Raw genomic sequence first — 18190 nt, forward strand, 5'->3', positions numbered from 1 at the left:
CCACGCCACATCACACCGGCAGGTTTAATGTTTCTACTTTAAAGAAGAGTGCCTAATACCTTAATTATTCTTCATGGCTACAATCTGGATTCATACACATGTACTGAGTTTAAATGAAAATGCTGCACATTAATCACTTTTGTGCAGTTATTACGTCTAAAGTGGGCAACCGCCGGGTCTGAGAAGTGCCTTAAACTGTCATTCTTTCTAACAGCCAGCAGGGGGCGACTCCTCTGGTTGCAAAAAGAAGTCTGATTGTATAGAAGTCTCTCTTGATTTAATACCTCAGTAAACATTGTAAACATGAGTTTATGGTCTCAATTGCTAGTTTCAAGTCAGCATGATGTTTATTTAGTAAATTATGGTCCAACAGACCATAAAGCAGGGGATGCTTGTTTAGGGCGTGACCCGACGTTGTCCGGTCTGGGAGTTGTCCGTGTTTTTATCTTACAACTTTAACCCTTTCACGGTGTGTTTTCAGTTCATGAAAGTTAATTGTAACACTTTGGTCAACAAAAAAATGCATTTGTTGTTGTTTTCACTCCGTGGGAATAGACGTGCATAACGGGTTTTCTTTCTCTCCGTCATGGTTTAAACGACTCTGTTCAAAACACAAGGGGACTATTTTTCTGACATATTTATATACTGTAATTTAACTTACCACCAATAAGTTACTTAACCCATTGTTATTTCCTCCTGCTAACTAACAATCCTCCCTCTCCCTCTCTCTCCCTCTCTCTCTCTCCCCTTGCAGCCATGAAGTCGGACCGTAAGCGTCTGAAGGCAGAGAAAGCCGACCTGGTGAACCAGATGCAGCAGCTTTATGCCACACTGGAGAGCCGGGAGGAGCAGCTCCGCGACTTCATACGCAACTATGAGCAGCACAGAAAAGTATGGCACCCATGTTCTGTGCATGAATAAAAAGAGTCTCCTTGTGTAGCATTAAAACAAAAAGGCCTTTCCAAGCAACAGCGGCCTGGTTTTATAAATAAGTCAGCACGTGTTGTGTCGTTCCTCAGAATTAGTCCTTAAAACAAAATGTGTGTGCACGTGTGGATAGGAATGTTTTATAGACGTGTGCAGTGAACTAATCTGCTCAAGTGTAAAGAGAACTGACAAGACAACACAGGAAGTAGTGAGATGGTGGTTCACTGTGGCCATTATCTAGCAGGTTTGACTTTAGTTTATTTTTCGAAGGTATGCTCGATTTGTGAACCAATCCATCAGGATCTCTTGTGTCCACCAGGAGAGCGAGGAGGCGGTGAAGGCGCTGGCCAAAGAGAAGGACCTGCTGGAGAGAGAGAAGTGGGACCTGCGGCGGCAGACCAAGGAAGCCACGGAGCACGCTGGGATGCTGCGCTCCCAGCTCGACCTCAAGGAGAACCGCATCAAGGAGCTGGAGGCTGAACTGGCCATGGTGAGACAGAAAGACAGACAGACAGGGGGGGACTAGACGGGGAGAGACAGTCTCTCTTTAATGCTTTTAAAACACATTTGATCTCTTTCTTTGCCATTGTAAACTTTGATTTTCTCCATGTTAAGTCTGTGTGTGTATACTTTGCTTTTTTATGTGTAAAATACATTCCCCAATAAAAGGAGGGGACGAAATAAAGACAGAAAGAGGGACACCTAAGGGGCCGTACACATATTGCGTTTTTTGCGTCCTCAAATGCATTGTTGTGAATGTAGACGCGCGGCAGGATCGCTCAAATGCGGGAGTGACGCTGTCATGAAGCACATATTTTTCAGGGCGCGAATAGTTCAACTTTTGCCAAGAGCTTTATGATCTATCCCGCGGACTATTTGACTTACTTCACCCTTTCTGTCCGAGGCATACTTGCCAACCTTGAGATCTAAAAAAAACTGAGTACTTCAAAACCAAATCGGGGGCTCTTGGGGTCCTCCCCCAGAAGTATTTGAGTTTCAGAGACTTTGTTTCCTGCATTCTGGTGACTTTAAAAGACTGACAATATCAAAATAATAAGTAGACTGCAACAGCATTTTTTATGTTAAATCCTACTTTTAATTTTACTTTTAATTCTCAGGAAAGAAAGCTGAATAATTCTCTCCTCTGACGTGAACTTCTGGTCTAAACAAGGCTGATATATTCATCAGTTTTTATTGATTCATTCATGTTTTACTCATGCTTGATTATTTCTTTCTCTTAGTTCTCTCCATTTCTCTCACTCACTGAAGGTCCTTTCAGACACAACGCCACCACTGCGCTCTGAAACACGTTATTTCCAACGGTTTGCGCCACGACGACTATTTGCTGTGTCCAGTGCCATTGACTGCGTCCAGCAAAGCCCAACTTGGGCGCTGCGCTCTGTGATGTGCGGCGAGTGCAGCTCAAACCGTGTTGTGTCGGTCGTGAGCAGCTCTCTTCCGCTGGGAAAACAACACTTGGTGTAGCTCTATCTTACGTTGCTGGAAATCCATTTATCTTTGTTTTGACTGAGCTTCGTTTAGTCAGTCAGGCTTTTACTACTAAATTAACGCAACATTCATCATCATCGTCATCGCAGCGCGCAGGTTTTGGTTGCTTAGTAGCGGCAGCCGCAACAGGAGCGCAGCCTTCCAAGCACATTGGATAAAAGGATGAAAGCAGCGCGGCTGGCGTTTTCCTGCTTTTTAGACGCTACATGTGAACGGCCCCTTAGCGTGAATTCAACCTTCATACAGTTATTAAGGCTCAGACACACACAGTGTTGAAACTACTGACCAGAACAGGGAAAAGAAGATATTCACAACAACTTTCATGACTGTTTCCTGGTGTACAGTACGTCTGTCTGTCACTGTGCACTATTCAGAAAGCCTTTGAATGTTCAGTATAGCCCTCCATCATGTCTCCAACCCCCCAGATGAGTAACTCTGTCAATCAGAGAATGGAGTTCCGGGTGTTTGAGCGGGTTGCGGACAGGGACTACTCTCCTAGGGTCATGGCGGTAAGATGGGCCCCCAGCTTTCAAATTTGACCTTTCTTCTTGACCCTCCCGCTCCCTGGAAATCTCTCCTACTTGTGACCTAATTGTCGTTTTGGAAAGCCCCCCCATCCCCTCTCCCCCCTCAGCTGCACGTTTTTGACTAACCCTGAGCCTGATCCCAGTGATCCTAACATCAGTGATCCCCTCGGGTTCCCGCTGTGATTGATCTGAATGTGTTTATAATTGAGAGAAGAAATGCTTGAGGGGGTAAAATATATTGTGACAACTAATGATTCCTCCGAAGGTTTGTGATTGTATTCTGTTTTGCATGTCAAAGACTCTGATTGATAATCGTTTGACCGCTGGCAGGTAGAGATGATTGCAACGGAGCTGATTGTGTTGATTTGCAGCCTGCCGTCGCTTGGCATGATAATAAGATTTGCACAACATTTTAAGCATTTGTGAAACACAGACATGTCAAGGCTAATCAAAAAAAACAAAAAAACATACTCACAGGGAAACAAAACTTTTGACAGACACATAAACACATCTCCCAAGGCTCCAGCAGCTCGTTGTGGTTCCTGTTAAAAGATGATTTGTGCTTTTTATGAAGAGAGAAAATGTATTCATTAAACTTCTGGAGAAGCTTCATTATTTCTCCATTTTCACACCCCAGCAACCGCTGACTTCCCACCCGAAAGGAAGCAAACAGCAAAAACCTCCAGATTTTCTTCTCCTCCTTTTTTATGCCTCCATGCCGTGGCCGGACACATGATGTTTTCTGGTTGTCCGTCTGTCCGGTCCGTTCTCGTGAACATCTCAGAAACGCCTCGAGGGAATTTCTTCAAATTTGGCACAAACGTCCCTTAATATCAACGATGAACTGATAAGATTTTGGTGGTCAAAGGTCAAGCTCACTGTGACCTCACAAAACACGTTTTTGGCCAAGAGGTCATATGAAAATTATGACAATTCCACACAAATATCTACTAGGATAAAATGAGGAAGTGATGACATTTACAGGCAACTTGACTGATCGGCGGAGGCATACAACTGCAAGGCGGTAATTCTAGTTTTTTTTTTGTCTCCTCTGCGGTCTCTGGAGTGGTAAGGAGAGATTTCACACAACAAAAGACGAACATGAATACAGCTCCATTTTTCTTAAGAGAAACAACCACATGAGGAGCCCAGGGGAGAACTCACTGGTCCGCATACTCTCAGAGACTTAGAAGTAGGATTCTGGAGACATAACTCAACATGTACATTTTGACACATAAAGAGAAAAAAACACCGACTCAAAGACAACTCAGAAACATTTCTCTCAAGGATTGTTGCTTGATGTGATTTTGCCGTCTGATTGATTTGCGTCTGTCTGTCTAACCTTCTTAAGGCTAAACAGTCGCTCTCCACGCTGACCAAGGACGTGCCCAAGCGTCACTCTCTGGCCATGCCCACGGAAGCGGTCGTCAACGGCAACAACCAGGAGTGGGTGATGCAGGCTGACCTTCCGCTGACTGCTGCCATCAGACAGAGTCAGCAGACCCTCTACGTCCACACGGGGCATCCCACTGACAGACAAGGTAGGAGCGACACGAGCACACGTATACCGCAACACGCGATACCATCAGTTACCCTCTGCATGCTCATGTGAACCTGCTTCACACACATGCACTCGTTGCCATCTGCTCAGTACGACCACGCTGTTGGCAGCCGATGACGCTCCGGTCGTCACATTTCATGCGCTTTATGTAGCAGTTACAGTGAACATTACTTTTGGCTTTACAGCTTCCATTTGTCTTTGAGAATGGTGGCAGCTGAGGATCCGCTGGGAGTGTTATAAGTATTGTTTCTGTTGTTTCCTGAGGGAAACTTCTTCGATTTGTTTGACTATATTTTGCAGCTTTTTTCACTTTACTTTTCAGGCGCCTCTGCCACTGTAGCTTTTTCACCATTTAACTGACACCACAGATGAAGGAGGTGAAACAACACGTTCTGTCACTAATTAAAGGGATAGTTTGGGTGTTTTGAAGTGGGGTTGTATGAGATTATTATCCATAGTCGGTGCATTACCTTCAGTAGATGACGGTCGGCACGCCCCCAGTTTGGAGAAGCAGACAGGAGTAACGACACAAAAGCAAAGCAACGTACTGCTGAGGACGGAGCAGCAGCAAAACGTATTTTAGTCACCTTAAAGAAAGGCCAATATCAGTTCAAATGTACGCTATATTTAGAATATTTTCACCAGTTTACCTTGCCGTGAGACAGCCATACAGTTTCCGACAGGGAGCTGAAGCCGAAACAACCAGACTCCATTGAAAAAAACAATAATTTTAATTTGCAGAACACAGGAGTCGCTGGTCTACCGCTGCCTCAATTGGTTAGCTTGTGTTGTGTTATTGTGCGACTTTGGTTAGTTTGGATTCACCAAAGTCACACAATAGCACAAACTGATCATAGATGGATACAACGGCTTCAGTTCCTCGTAAAGCGGTGAAAATATTCTAAATATAGCGTACACTTGATTAAAACCTGATATTGATTTTTTAGGTGGGCGCCCGTCCACAGCAGTACATTACTTCGCTTCTGTGCGGTAACTCCTGTCCTGTGTTTACTGTAGGTAACACACTGACTATTGATAAGTACCTCACAACCCCATTTCAAAACACCCAAACTATCCCTTTAAGTGAAGCATGGCATACTGTACATACACACCACCAGGCAGCTGAAGTGCATCGCAAACTGCAAGCCAAAGCATGAATAGTCATTGACTCCCATTTGAAATTCAAAACACAGTTAACAGGCAGCTTTCCCTTGCAAAGCTCAGCGACTTTGACTTCTGTTACTCCCTGTGTCTGAAAAAACAGAACTGTTCTTTCTGTTCCTGTGTTGCATTGCAGCAGTGCAGCTAAGCCAATCGTCACCCATCCCATCCAGCTGCAAATCAGTATGTGGTAAATTAAGTGAGCAACATACAAAAGATGAAACAATAGTTATTATGAAATAGCTATAGTCCGGAGGTAACTTTATAGTTAAATAATCTCCCCTTTCCGAGAGCGATCCCAGCCAACATTACTGTCTTTAAGAGGCTGCAGCGGGCTCAGTTTTAAAGCTAGAGTGAAAATATCATCCTGTGAAACTGAAAAAACTAGAGAATCCATCGGTAATAACCATGTCAAGCTAGCTTGGTGGTGTTCCTCAAGGTCTTGGTGTCTTAATGTGGTATTTTGGAGGGATTATTGATAATTATTATTAATTCTTGATAGATAAAAAATGGTTAAATTTTGCACCAAATCTGTGTAACAAATGATATCAACCCAAAAATTGCTGCAACAACTTGTGAGACATAATAAAACATGGGGATGGTCATCATATACTTCTATCATAATGTTCTAAACCATTATACACTTTTATAATTTATTTTAATTAATTAATTCATGTTTATTTCTGATTAATGACTAGAACAACTAGACACACAGTGATGAGCTGCATCTCAAATTAATCTTCAGGTTCTCAGCTTTCAGATGATGTACACCACTTCTATGTGACATCTACTGTTGACCTGCTGTCTCCCCCTAAACACCCCCTGGACCCCCTTAAAGAAGAAACAGGTCTATGTGTGTCTCAATGTGTCTGGGCCAACCACACAGAAGCTGGCAGTGAGAGAGGTTCACACCAAACCTCCAAAAACATCAGACTAAACATTTCTAAACTTAAGGACTGCCAGCCTGAAAAAGTTCTACACAAATTAGCCTCTCTTGCAGCAGAGCAGGCGTCCGTCTCAGTCCTCCTAGAGATTGTTTTAAAGGGCAGCCTCGGGGTTGGAGACTAATTGGGGACATCTGGAGGAAGAAGCAGACAAAGACACTAAAACAGGGAGAACGTGTGAACAGTCACGAACCCCCAAATTGCTATGCAATTTGTTGTACTGTATGTATCAGTCTCACTGGTACACACACACCCGCTCAACCTCTGTGAAGCTGTTTTCACTGTTGCTTAGCAACTGCAGATGATTGCAAATAATTTCAGGCTTTTAGTCGGGGGCTTTTTAAATATATATTCATTTAGTGGCATCGTTGAGAAGAATCAGATGTTCACTACTTTTGGTGCCCAAACACACACACCCCCCCACATCCCCAAAACAAAAAAAACAAGTGTGATCTGTTTCCCTCTCGTCCCGTTTAGTGGCTGCCGTGCGGGTGAGCCCGTGCCACTCGCGTCAGCCCTCCATCATCTCCGACGCCTCGGCTCAAGAGGGAGACCGGTCATCCACACCCAGCGACATCAACTCACCACGCCATCGGACTCACTCCCTCTGCAATGTAAGAGCTGCCCCACCACCACCACCACAGTAATCACCCCCCACCCCCCTTTTGTAGTAGCTGCCGACTGTCCTGCTCCCCGGGCCGCTGTCGTTTCCTTCCGCCATCGATCCGGCTGAATTCATGTTTGCCCCCACGCAGTCTGTCGTGTACTCACTCTGCAGCTGTGACTTGAATTCATGTGAGAAGCGGTTGTGGTTGTTGCATTAAGTGCATGCCCGGCAGCATGTCAGAGCCCCTTTGTGTTGTGATCTTTATCTTTCCTGGTCTTTATCGCACCACTTCCCTGACTTCTTCTCCGCTCTTGTATCTCTCTGTTCCCCTCTACCCATCTCTTCATCTTCTCCCTTCCCGCGGCTCCCTCTCTCTCTCACTCTCTCTCTCTCTCTCTCTTTCTCTTCCTCCAGTCCCTAGAAGATCTGGAGGAGGCGAAGCGTAAGAAGAAGAAAGAGAAGATGGGGCTGGGCTCTCTGTCGCGCGTCTTCGCCCGGGGAAAGCAGCGCAAGTCCCTCGACCCCGGTTTGTTTGATGGTACTTCAACGCCTGATTATTACATAGAGGAAGATGCAGACTGGTAAAGCACACATGTCCGAGCGAAACCAACCTGGAGAGCCTTTGTGGCGTTTATCAGAAGACAGCGTAGAGTTGTGTGTGTGAGAGGATGTGTGTGTGTGTGTATACAGATATAATAATGTGTGTGCCTGCGCAGTCTCACACAACATGCATATGTGTGTGAGAGTGTGTGCATGCGCCCGTGGTCGGAGGCCATGTGAGAAGCGGGAGGTGCGTCTTGCTTCGCTGAAGTGTGAAACCTTAACGAGCAAATAGCACCTGTATGTATGTACAGTCCTGTAAATAGAGTGTGACACAGCGACCATGTGGATATGTTCTATTGTATCTGCCCTCCGAAAACGGCTGTGTTATTGGATCTTTTAATTGTTCTTTACATTTTGACTTTTTGTTTTCACTCAACTGGAAACTTGAAGGACTGCTGTACTTGTAAATAACAACAGTTGATGTGCACTTTGTGCGTGTAAATGTCTCCTTGTCCTGAATGCCTTTTTCTTATTTTTGACTCCCCTCCTCCTCTCACTACCTTCTAACTTGAACTCCTCCCTGTTTATTGTCCTGCTTGGTCCATCCCCCCCCACTCCCCTCCTTCCACACTGCCATGATGAGAACAGTTTCCTGTCGGCAACATGCAGACTCCTCAAATCCGCCTCTAATTCGGTCGTACAACACATCCCTCAGCCGCCAAGAAAACTGTGCACTCCTTGATGTTCGCTCAAACGAGACTTCAAAGACGCTGCTAAGCGAGGAATAAACTTTCTATGCAGAACAGTTTGTTCCACGGCAACATGAAGCCACACAGGAAATGTAAGAAATGTGTTTTCTATCTGTTCAGATAGAAGGTACATGAGGTACATGTGTGACATGCATGCACATAGTCCCAGTCCCCCCGAATGCATGCTGGACAAAACCAAACAGAAATGTCTTTCTCTGGGTATGTTGTCGAGGAGAAACAAAAAGAAAAGAGAGGTCAGTTACTGATTTCATGATGTTTATTCATGATTTCCTCCATTTCAAATGAAGTTATTAGAAAAAAAAACAACATTCTGATTCTTGTTCAAGAGCTTAAACATTTTAATCTGCACCTACAAGGCTCTTTATGCAAAATACATCTGAAATATTAAAGGTCAGCAAAGTCACAAAGAAAACGCAGCGCTACACTTTGAACGATTAAATAATTATTCCGCTTATTCATGAGGCTTTGTACCATTTTCTTACTGTAGGATCTTACAGTAGCTTGTAGCTGTACATCAGACCGGCAATACGTCAACCAGAGTAGGCACGCATCACCACGCAAAACAACCCTGTGTTCCTCGTAGACGGTAACACCGTAAACACAAGAAGTTGAAACATGTCTCCAAACTTCTACTTTAAACAAACCGCTAATAGTTATAACGCTACGCTGAAGAGTTGCTGTGTAGTTGGTTGCCCCAACAATAAAACCAATAACACTGTGTCATAATAAAGACTGAAGAGACATGGCGGCGATCAACCTTCATTTATTAAGGTAGCGCAAACGCTCAGGTTCAGGCAAGGTTGCAAAATAATTATTAGACATGTGCATAAAACAAATGTTTGTACGGCAGAGTATTAGGGCCACATTGAGGGGAAAAAAAATCTGAGATTTTGAGAATAAAGTCATAATATTACGAGAAACAAATTGTAATTTAATGAGAATAAAGTCATACTATTTCCAGAAAAAAAAGTCGTAATATTATGAGAATAAACGTATAACTTTACGAGAACAAAAAGTCGTAATATTACAAGAATAAAGTCATAATTTTACGAGAAAAAATTTCGTAATATTATGAGAATAAAGTCAGAAGTTTACAAGTAAAAAAGTAATTTCCTCCTCCACAAAAGAGTCAGTTTCTCCATCAGGTGCGTGTGGTTCTTTCTTCAGAATAAACGCAGTTTCTTGCACAATCTTTTCCAGGTCCTGATACTGATGATAATGTGCTGCTGATGAGCCAAAAGATGAAGGATTTGGTTATTTGTGAAACCTAAACTAAAGTAGAACTTCACAAGATGCTCCACATTCCTCATTTTCACACAGCTGCTCTATTTCCTCTCTAAAATAACACGTTAAATTACTACATTATAATATTATGACTCTCATAATGCTACGACTTTTTCTCTTAAACGTCTGACTTTATTCTCATATTATTACGACTTTTTTTCTCGTAATATTATGACTTTATTCTCAAAATCTCAGATATAGTTTTTTTCCTCAATGTGGCCCTAAAGCTCCGTCGTATGTATATATGTATAACAAGAGATGAATGCATATGAATTTGTCAAAATTACAATCCAAACACACGTCAAACTGCATTGAAGTCTGTGAGATCTTCAGTTTTCTTTCCCCCCAAAAGGGGGCACGGCCTTGACTTTTTGCGAAGTAGCCATATGTGTTGGTCTGATGTATGTTCTTATATTAATACTTAAAAAGTATGAGTTATTCTGGGAAAAGGTAGTCTAAAATTAGAATAGCATAAGTGAGATATCCTAGATATTAGACTGATGGTCAACGCTTTTCTAAACCTCAGGAATTAGGTCATTTTACCAGAAAATCTGAATTTCAAGGCCTGAGCAGGCATTAAATGGACTGTTATGACAATAACGAGGAGGTTAAAAATCAGATTTAAGTGAGCTAATCGAACTGAAGCGTACCTTCTCCCACGACCCCCAGATTCTGATGCAGAGTTCAGGCCATTGCTGTAAAAAAAAAAAAAAAGCAATTAACTCGGTGCCAAAGGTTAATAGCGTTTCTTCAAGCAAAAGAATGACTAGAGACGTTGGATTATTTTCCTCCTTTCATTGGATGGAGCCGGAGTCTGCACTGCCACCCCCAGGAAATCTATTCTCTCCCTGTTATATTAAACTAACACTGTCTCATCTGAAACACTACAGAGTCACAGATTACACCGGAGCTGCATTCAGTCAAAAGAGCGTCCGTGTACGCAGCGAGGGGGATTATCATTTAGCTATATTGGATTTAGAGGTGAATCACTAAGGTAATTCATAGATAAGTCACCATGTATTTAATTGTATGTATTAAAAGAACAGCTCAAGCAGTTTATTTCATTAAGCATTTAATGAAATGTATGAAAAATCAAGGCTATTTTTTCATTTAACCAACCTCTGCTGACGGGGAAAAAAAACATATCAAATGAAAAATATTGTATGATTTTTATGTTTTTTGAGCCACGGTCTCTTTGTTTTTTTGTTTTTTTTTATTTTCCACAAATATTTTACTTTTTGTAAATGAGATAACATTACAGAAAATTAATATTATTATTATTAAAGAGTTTTTATTTAAAGGCAAAGATGTAGGCCTCAGTGGAGGACTTCTATTGTGAGGTCCTGACATGTTTTAGAAGTGGATAGTAGCGGACGTTTAAAGGCATGGCAACAAAAACATTACGCTCAAAAGAACTAAATAAGATTATTTTAAAATAAAATAAATAACGTTGAACTTCCATGTGGCTGTCCTCTCTTTCCCTGTGTTAATGTCTGTGTGTTTACGTGTTCATACTGTCGTGGTGTTGCTCTAATCCTGATTGGTCCCTTTACGCTGAGGGGGGGGCGGGGCTGCCATTTGTAACACATGCGTTAGCCTCCCTCAGCCCTGCAAGTCCATCTGTGAGAGGACTGCATCCCAAAAGCTTCCAAATGGCCTCCTTTCCTCTCTTTCCCAATCTTAACTCCTTATTCGCCATGAAAAGCCTCTTCCATATTGAAATCAGTCCTCAGAGAACCGAGGAGAGGGGAAAGGAAGCCATGTCAGACTGTTGGAGCAGAGCTCATATGTGTCAGCACATGGTGTCGATAATGTTCTGCTTTGATTTGACCCCTGACCTCTAACACCGACCCCCCTCTTGCCTGACCTCCACCGGACTCTCAACACAGTGAAGTGACCCAAGACGTAATCAATCAGACTCAGTGAGACCAAAGGTACACAAGTTCCAATTGCTTTCAAAATGAGCTGTGCTGGCTGGGTTGCAAACTGTGTTTGCAGACTCTTCTAAACGACCTTGTAACTTAGCACTTCTTCAAGTTCAATCTAATTCTGATGCAAATCATCCCAAAACAATTGAGTGCTACCGTTCTGTATATGATGATGCTATTATTATTATATGCAATATTATGCTTTCAGGGGGCAAGAGCAAGTGTTCTTTTCTTGTTTATTGATATTACTCCAACAGCATCCTCCTGAACTTTAAGTCTCTTCCTCCAACTTTCCATGACATATTGATATTAGTTCAACACAGACTTCAGATAGACTTTACAGATTCTCATTCTTCTGGCAGTTAAGTAAGGGATAATGTACAGCGAGCCGGTCATTATTGGAAAGAAACCCCAACAGGGCGATGCCGGGGTGGTCTCTCATCGCCATGAAGGGGTTTATTTCACAACAATGACCCGCTAGCTGTACATTATCCTGTTTATTACACGGCTACTTACTGAAGAAATCAATAATTTTACACAAAAACGGTCCGCCAGAGTCCGACAGCGGAACTGCGCTCATAGCAACGGTCTGTTATACATAGCAGCAGTCTGCTATACATAGCAGCGGTCTGCTATACATAGCAACGGTCTGTTATACATAGCAACGGTCTGCTATAGATAGCAGCAGTCTGCTATACATAGCAACGGTCTGTTATACATAGCAACGGTCTGCTATAGATAGCAGCAGTCTGCTATACATAGCAACGGTCTGTTATACATAGCAACGGTCTGTTATACATAGCAACGGTCTGCTATAAAGCAATAACAGCCGTAGAAGGCTGTGATTAACCAATCAGAATCGAGTATTCAACAAAGCCGTGTAATAATGTTTGATATCCAGAGCATGAATATAGAAGCAAACAACTATCTGCTATGTAAAGATATAGAGGAGTAATGTGTGTGTTGTAATCAGAGCTTCTCCGCGCTTCATTGACATCACCGGACCGGACATGCAAGCTTTTAGTGCGTGTTTATTCGTGCATGTGAGCGTGCCCCACTGGCTCGCTCACGGTCGCCAACCAACCAACGGCGGCATCGCGGAAGCCTTGCACCAGCCCGTTCTCATTCCCAGGGCGTCAAATACTGACGCTTTGTCACGCCCATCGCTGTTCGATACTGCCGCACAAGGCACCTTTCAGCACCGGTATGCAACGCACCAGACTTTCCATTAACTACAATGTAAACCCATCCGCGGCAACAGCAAACGCTCTGGGAAAGAGCTGTTGTGACGAAGTTTAAAGAGTGAAAGAGACACACAGGACGGGTCCAACAAACACAAGGCTTTCATCCAGGAGAGCGCTGGTTGTGTCCCGTGTGTTGAGTTTCACTTTCACATTACAATCAGCTGATCGTTCATGTCCCGTGTTCACAACGTTAAGTGTCATTTTCACTTTACAAACGTAGTAGTTTTAAGCCCAATCATGTTGTTCTTTCCTAAACCTATAGCGGTTTTATTGCTGCGATCCGTCTGCCTGCCATCGCCATGTTGAGGCAATAATAATGCTCTCAATCCCGTATTTAGCACTTTTAAAGGAATAGTTTTACATTTTGGGAAATACACTTTCTTGTGGAGAGTTGATACAACGTTCATGTCTGTGAGCTAAACATGAAGCTACAGCTGGTTAGCTTAGCTTAGCATAGACTGGAAATAGGCTGGTTGTAGCTTCATTTACCGTGTTGAATCAATCTTCTCTAACTCTCAGCAAGAAAGTGAATAAACGTATTTCCCAACATGTGGATCTGGTCCTTTAAGGCACTTTATTCTCTAGCTAGATAGCTTCTAGGAGCAGCATTGGCTCGCCGCCACTCGGGTGTAATAATTTATCTTAAACGTCCATCTGGACTCTTGATCCATTCAATTGTAAAACATTTTTCATGGCAAAATCTGGAAAATGTCCAATTTGTAACAGATGTATCATCTACTGTATATGCATCAACACTACCTGCTACTCCATTCCTCATCCTGAGTGTGACATCACATCAGAAATGCTGCCATGTTGGTAGCAATAACATCCATTACACCAGCTATTGAAGGGCACGTTTAGGGATTGATTGCTTAAACAGAACAGTCTCCTGTATGTTATGTGAAGTGTTCACACTGCTGCTGCTCCGTCCACACAACACCATCCATCACTCTGTTTACCCAACACCCACGGCCTCAGATAAAGGATCAAAACTCTTCAGATTAGTACGACCACATCGCTGCAGGATGTTGTTCTGACCCTCTCTGCTTTTTTAAAATAGGCATTAAGAGGGTCAGCCCCGCAGGAGGACCCGACCCTCAGGTCACAGACAGGTTGGCCTTCAACTGGACGTCAAACAATCAGTTCTTTATGTGACGTTGTCTTTGTGTGAGGACTCACCCCGGAATGAAAAACAGACCTTGTACCTGGACAAGAGTGCATTTCTGTCCAGAGAGCAGATTTATTCAGCTCAACGTGAATTGCTCTCCGAGGGGCACTTTAAGTGCACCTTCAGTTTACGTATGGCTCTGAGGAGGGCACATAAAAGCATCCGGCTTGAGATGAATTACCCACGTCGAGTTTAATATAAATCTGTTTATTTGGATGCTGCGATCATTCAGTGGTGAATCTCTCGTTGAGTAAACACACAGCGGAGCAGTAAAACCATAGAGTCATAAAGTCGGCTTTCTATTCGCTGTCTTTGGTGGAAACAAGGAGACACAGAGGTCCTGTTCAGACCTGGTGTTAACATGATCGGATCACAAGTGGACAGCTGTAAGTACCGGTGTGAACGCACTCGAGACGCATTGAGGACACATTGAGATCGGATCTTTCAGACCACATTCAGAGGTGGTCTGGGCCGCATTAAGCTCTCTATAGACAGGCAGACACAAGAGCTTGTCGGCCTCGCAGCATGGAAACGGCTTCTGTGCTCTTCTGTATTCTGTCGGTAAAATCAGACTGACGGCACGCAAAGTGGAGATGTGTCTGTGTTTTTGTTCCGGTGTTTTGCCGGAGCTGACGCCTGCCTGCTTCCTCTCATCCCCGGCTCTCTGAAGCTCTGCGCACCGCTGTTGTCTGGCAAAGGTTAGCGGCACGGAAGTCCCGCCGGTACAATAACCTTATATTTGGATGTTAATAAAATGTACCTGAATTCACGAATATGTAGGATATCACGACTGACATTCCTGTAATATTACGTCACAACGGCTGCTGTATTAGCCGAGTGTTTACTACGTGTTCATTTGCATATAGAGCGGGGAAGTGAGATCAGATAACAAGTGGTCACTCAAGATGGAGACGCATTCTAATGCCGGGTGTGAGCTGACGTACTTAGAGCTGTCCACTTGTGATCCAATCACTCAGGACGCGTGTTAATGTCAGGTCTGAACAGGGCCAAAGAGAGAAAGAACCTGTTTTAGGTGTGTTTTTACGGTTGAGAGCTCCATCAGGCAACATTTCAAACTGAATGATTCACGCAGAGCGTCCTTCAATCTTTCTTTTTCCACTGAAATTACAGTTGAAAAGTGGATGTTTTGTCGAGTGGAGAGTCTGCGGCCGTCCTTCATGACTGAACTCTCAGGTGGATGCTTTTGTTTAAGGCTCATTAGCTTCGCAGTTTTTAGCCTTGGAGGCTAAAGCCAGCGTAGTACGCTGGGTGAGCCGTACTACGCTGATCTATTCTGAGGGACTGCGTCAAGAGCAGCATTTGTATTTGTGCTGACGTAGAAGGTTTTGAGAAAGTATTAGACGAGACAGGTGAATCTGATGAATGACACTTAAGTGTTGCTGCACAGGCGGGACTATTTGTACTTCACCTCACACCTCAAACAGATGAGCTTCCTCCACACGTGCATCTGAGCAATCAGAACAATGATGTCCAATATTAAAGGATGCTACACCAACTGCTGAGCCCAGAACTGGTGCTAGGTTTCCACCTGCTGGTACAAACAGAGAAATGGCTTTCAGTGAAACAGACAATATGTTGAAATCTTAAGAAAAATAAACAGGAAATATTTAGCCCAATTTAGTAACATAACAGGTAAGCAAAAACAAGACGATAGGGAAGAACTTAAGGAGCACTTAAAGGACAAATTAGAATTTCAAGGCACAATTTTCCCCCGATAGGAAATTACACTAATGTGAGGCAGATTTCATAATGCATCAAAATGTAACATCATTTTTCCAAATTGCAGGCTTTCTGTCGTCATGGAGCCGTTGCCGCGGGCTAATTTAGACCGATGATTCGTGTTAATTCAGCCGCTCAAACAGCTGCCTGCTTAATGGACTTCTTAAGTGATGGGCTTGTTTCTAAAAGCTGCAGCTTTGTTTTGCAGCATCGCTGGCGAGCGCCTGGCTTGTTGTCATGCGGCCAAAATAAAAGCTTAGGATTGGCTGTTAAAAGCGCTGTTTGTTTTGAAGAAATTACTCACCGTCTAGTTCCCCCCACTGAGAGGATTTGATGTGGTTTTAATTTGTTGCAGTATGCTGGAATTAACATGTTGTTCTTTCATTGCTCACTATACCCACTGCCACCTCTGCCTTCACTCACGCCCTCAACTACATCACCCACATGTCTCCCCCCTTCCCCCTCCCTCTTCCCCCTCACCCACCCTCCCAGACTCGGACAGCCTCTCCAGCCCCACCCGCCACAGCCTCAGCCTGTCGGACGGGTCCGAGGACCAGCTGGACCGCCTCCAGCAGGTGGAGCTGGCCAGGTTGACGCCCATGTCCCAGTGGAGGGCCGGCACTGTGCAGGCCTGGCTGGAGGTTGTCATGGCGATGCCCATGTACATCCGCACCTGCTCAGAAAATGTCAAGAGTGGAAAGGTAGGATCGAACCACTGACGTGATGCAGGTGCACTCACTTTGCATTTTAAATGAATTATGGTGCACAATTGCAAATGTGTAGATTCTAGAGCTGTCAAAGTTAACACGATAAGAACGCAAATTCACTTTAACGCCACTAATTTCTTTAACGCAATCAATCTTTCGGAGGTTGGTCTCAGTTTTAGAGCTAGAGAGAAGATACTGGTATCATATGAAACTAGAAAACCTAAAGAATCCATTGGTACCAACCATGTTATACAAACTTAAATAACGCTCCAAACTTGTGCTAAATTTTGGCGAGGAAAAACTGGCATGGCCATTTTCAAAGGGGTCCCTTGACCTCTGACCTCCAGATATGTGAATGTAAATGGGTTCTATGGGTACCCACGAGTCTCCCCTTTACAGACATGCCCACTTTATGATCATCACATGCAGTTTGGGGCAAGTCATAGTCAAGTCAGCACACTGACACACTGACAGCTGTTGTTGCCTGTTGGGCTGCAGTTTGTCATGTTATGATTTGAGCATATTGTTTTATGCTAAATGCAGTACCTGTGAGGGTTTCTGATCAATATCTGTCATTGTTTCGTGTTATTAATTGATTTTCAATTATAAATGTATACATATATTTGCATAAAGCAGCATATTTGTCCACTCCCATGTTGATAAGAGGATTAAATACTTGAGAAATCTCCCTTTAAGGTACATTTTGAACAACAACATATTGTAATCGATTGACAGCCCTAGTAGATGCATATTTAAAATCCTCCTGGTGTTTGTTTACAGGACACTTTGTGGCTTTAGTTGCAGTAAAGTGTGTCACATTTTGCAGGTTTTACTGGGGCTCACAGATGAAGACCTGGAGCTGGGTTTAGGTGTCAGCAGTTTAATGCATCGCCGGAAACTGCGCCTGGCCATCGAGGATTACAGAGATGCTGAGAACGGTAGAGGGTGAGGAGGGAAACAGAGGATTTCTTATATAAACTTGTACATTATGTGGTAGTGTGAGAGGGCCATCTGTTGGTGATTTATAGTAATAACATGTACTAAATGTAGCAGCATTCAGCAGTAGCTTGCACACCTACAGTATATTGTGTTACACTGATCAGTAGAGTTGTATCAGCAGGATTAATCCTCTGGGAAACATTAATGTCTGCACACAATTTCATGGCAATCGATAATAATAGCTGTTGAGATATTTGAGTCCAACCAACAGACTATAAAGCCACTAGTATATCGTCTAGATACAAAGAGAAGTGAGAAAATGTGTGTTTTTTTAGCTGAAGTGACCCTTTTAATTATCCGCAGGCTGTCCAAGGCTGCAGACATGGACCACCACTGGGTGGCCAAGGCCTGGCTGAGCGACGTGGGCTTGCCCCAGTACTCCCAGGCCTTTCACAACCACCTGGTGGACGGGCGCCTGCTGAACTCCCTGACGCGTCGCGACCTTGAACGTCACCTCAACATCACCAAGAAGTTCCACCAGGTCAGCCTGCTGCTGGGCATCGAACTGCTGCACTTACTCAACTTCGACAAGGAGGTGAGTGACGTCCTGCACCGGGACGACGGTGAGTAC

General features: G+C 43.7%; 1 protein-coding gene across 16 annotated transcripts in view; it reads left to right on the plus strand.

Moving 5' to 3' along the window:
- kazna (kazrin, periplakin interacting protein a) overlaps positions 1 to 18190 on the plus strand; it is a 238267-nt gene that overhangs the window by 216814 nt on the left and 3263 nt on the right. For 5 of the 16 annotated variants that reach the window (XM_074642563.1, XM_074642562.1, XM_074642566.1 and 2 more), the window contains 9 exons: positions 755 to 891; positions 1247 to 1417; positions 2862 to 2945; positions 4315 to 4504; positions 7107 to 7243; positions 7651 to 7774; positions 16406 to 16614; positions 17447 to 17565; positions 17923 to 18154. In XM_074642563.1, the coding sequence (XP_074498664.1) occupies positions 755 to 891; positions 1247 to 1417; positions 2862 to 2945; positions 4315 to 4504; positions 7107 to 7243; positions 7651 to 7774; positions 16406 to 16614; positions 17447 to 17565; positions 17923 to 18154 (1403 nt within the window). Of the gene's footprint in view, positions 1 to 754; positions 892 to 1246; positions 1418 to 2861; positions 2946 to 4133; positions 4156 to 4314; positions 4505 to 7106; positions 7244 to 7650; positions 8778 to 16405; positions 16615 to 17446; positions 17566 to 17922; positions 18155 to 18190 lie in introns of those variants that run through there. The other 11 variants (XM_074642568.1, XM_074642571.1, XM_074642573.1 and 8 more) reach the window with 9 other exon arrangements.

This window comes from Sebastes fasciatus, chromosome 8 (assembly GCF_043250625.1).
Source record: "Sebastes fasciatus isolate fSebFas1 chromosome 8, fSebFas1.pri, whole genome shotgun sequence".
Classification (NCBI taxonomy): domain Eukaryota; kingdom Metazoa; phylum Chordata; class Actinopteri; order Perciformes; family Sebastidae; genus Sebastes; species Sebastes fasciatus.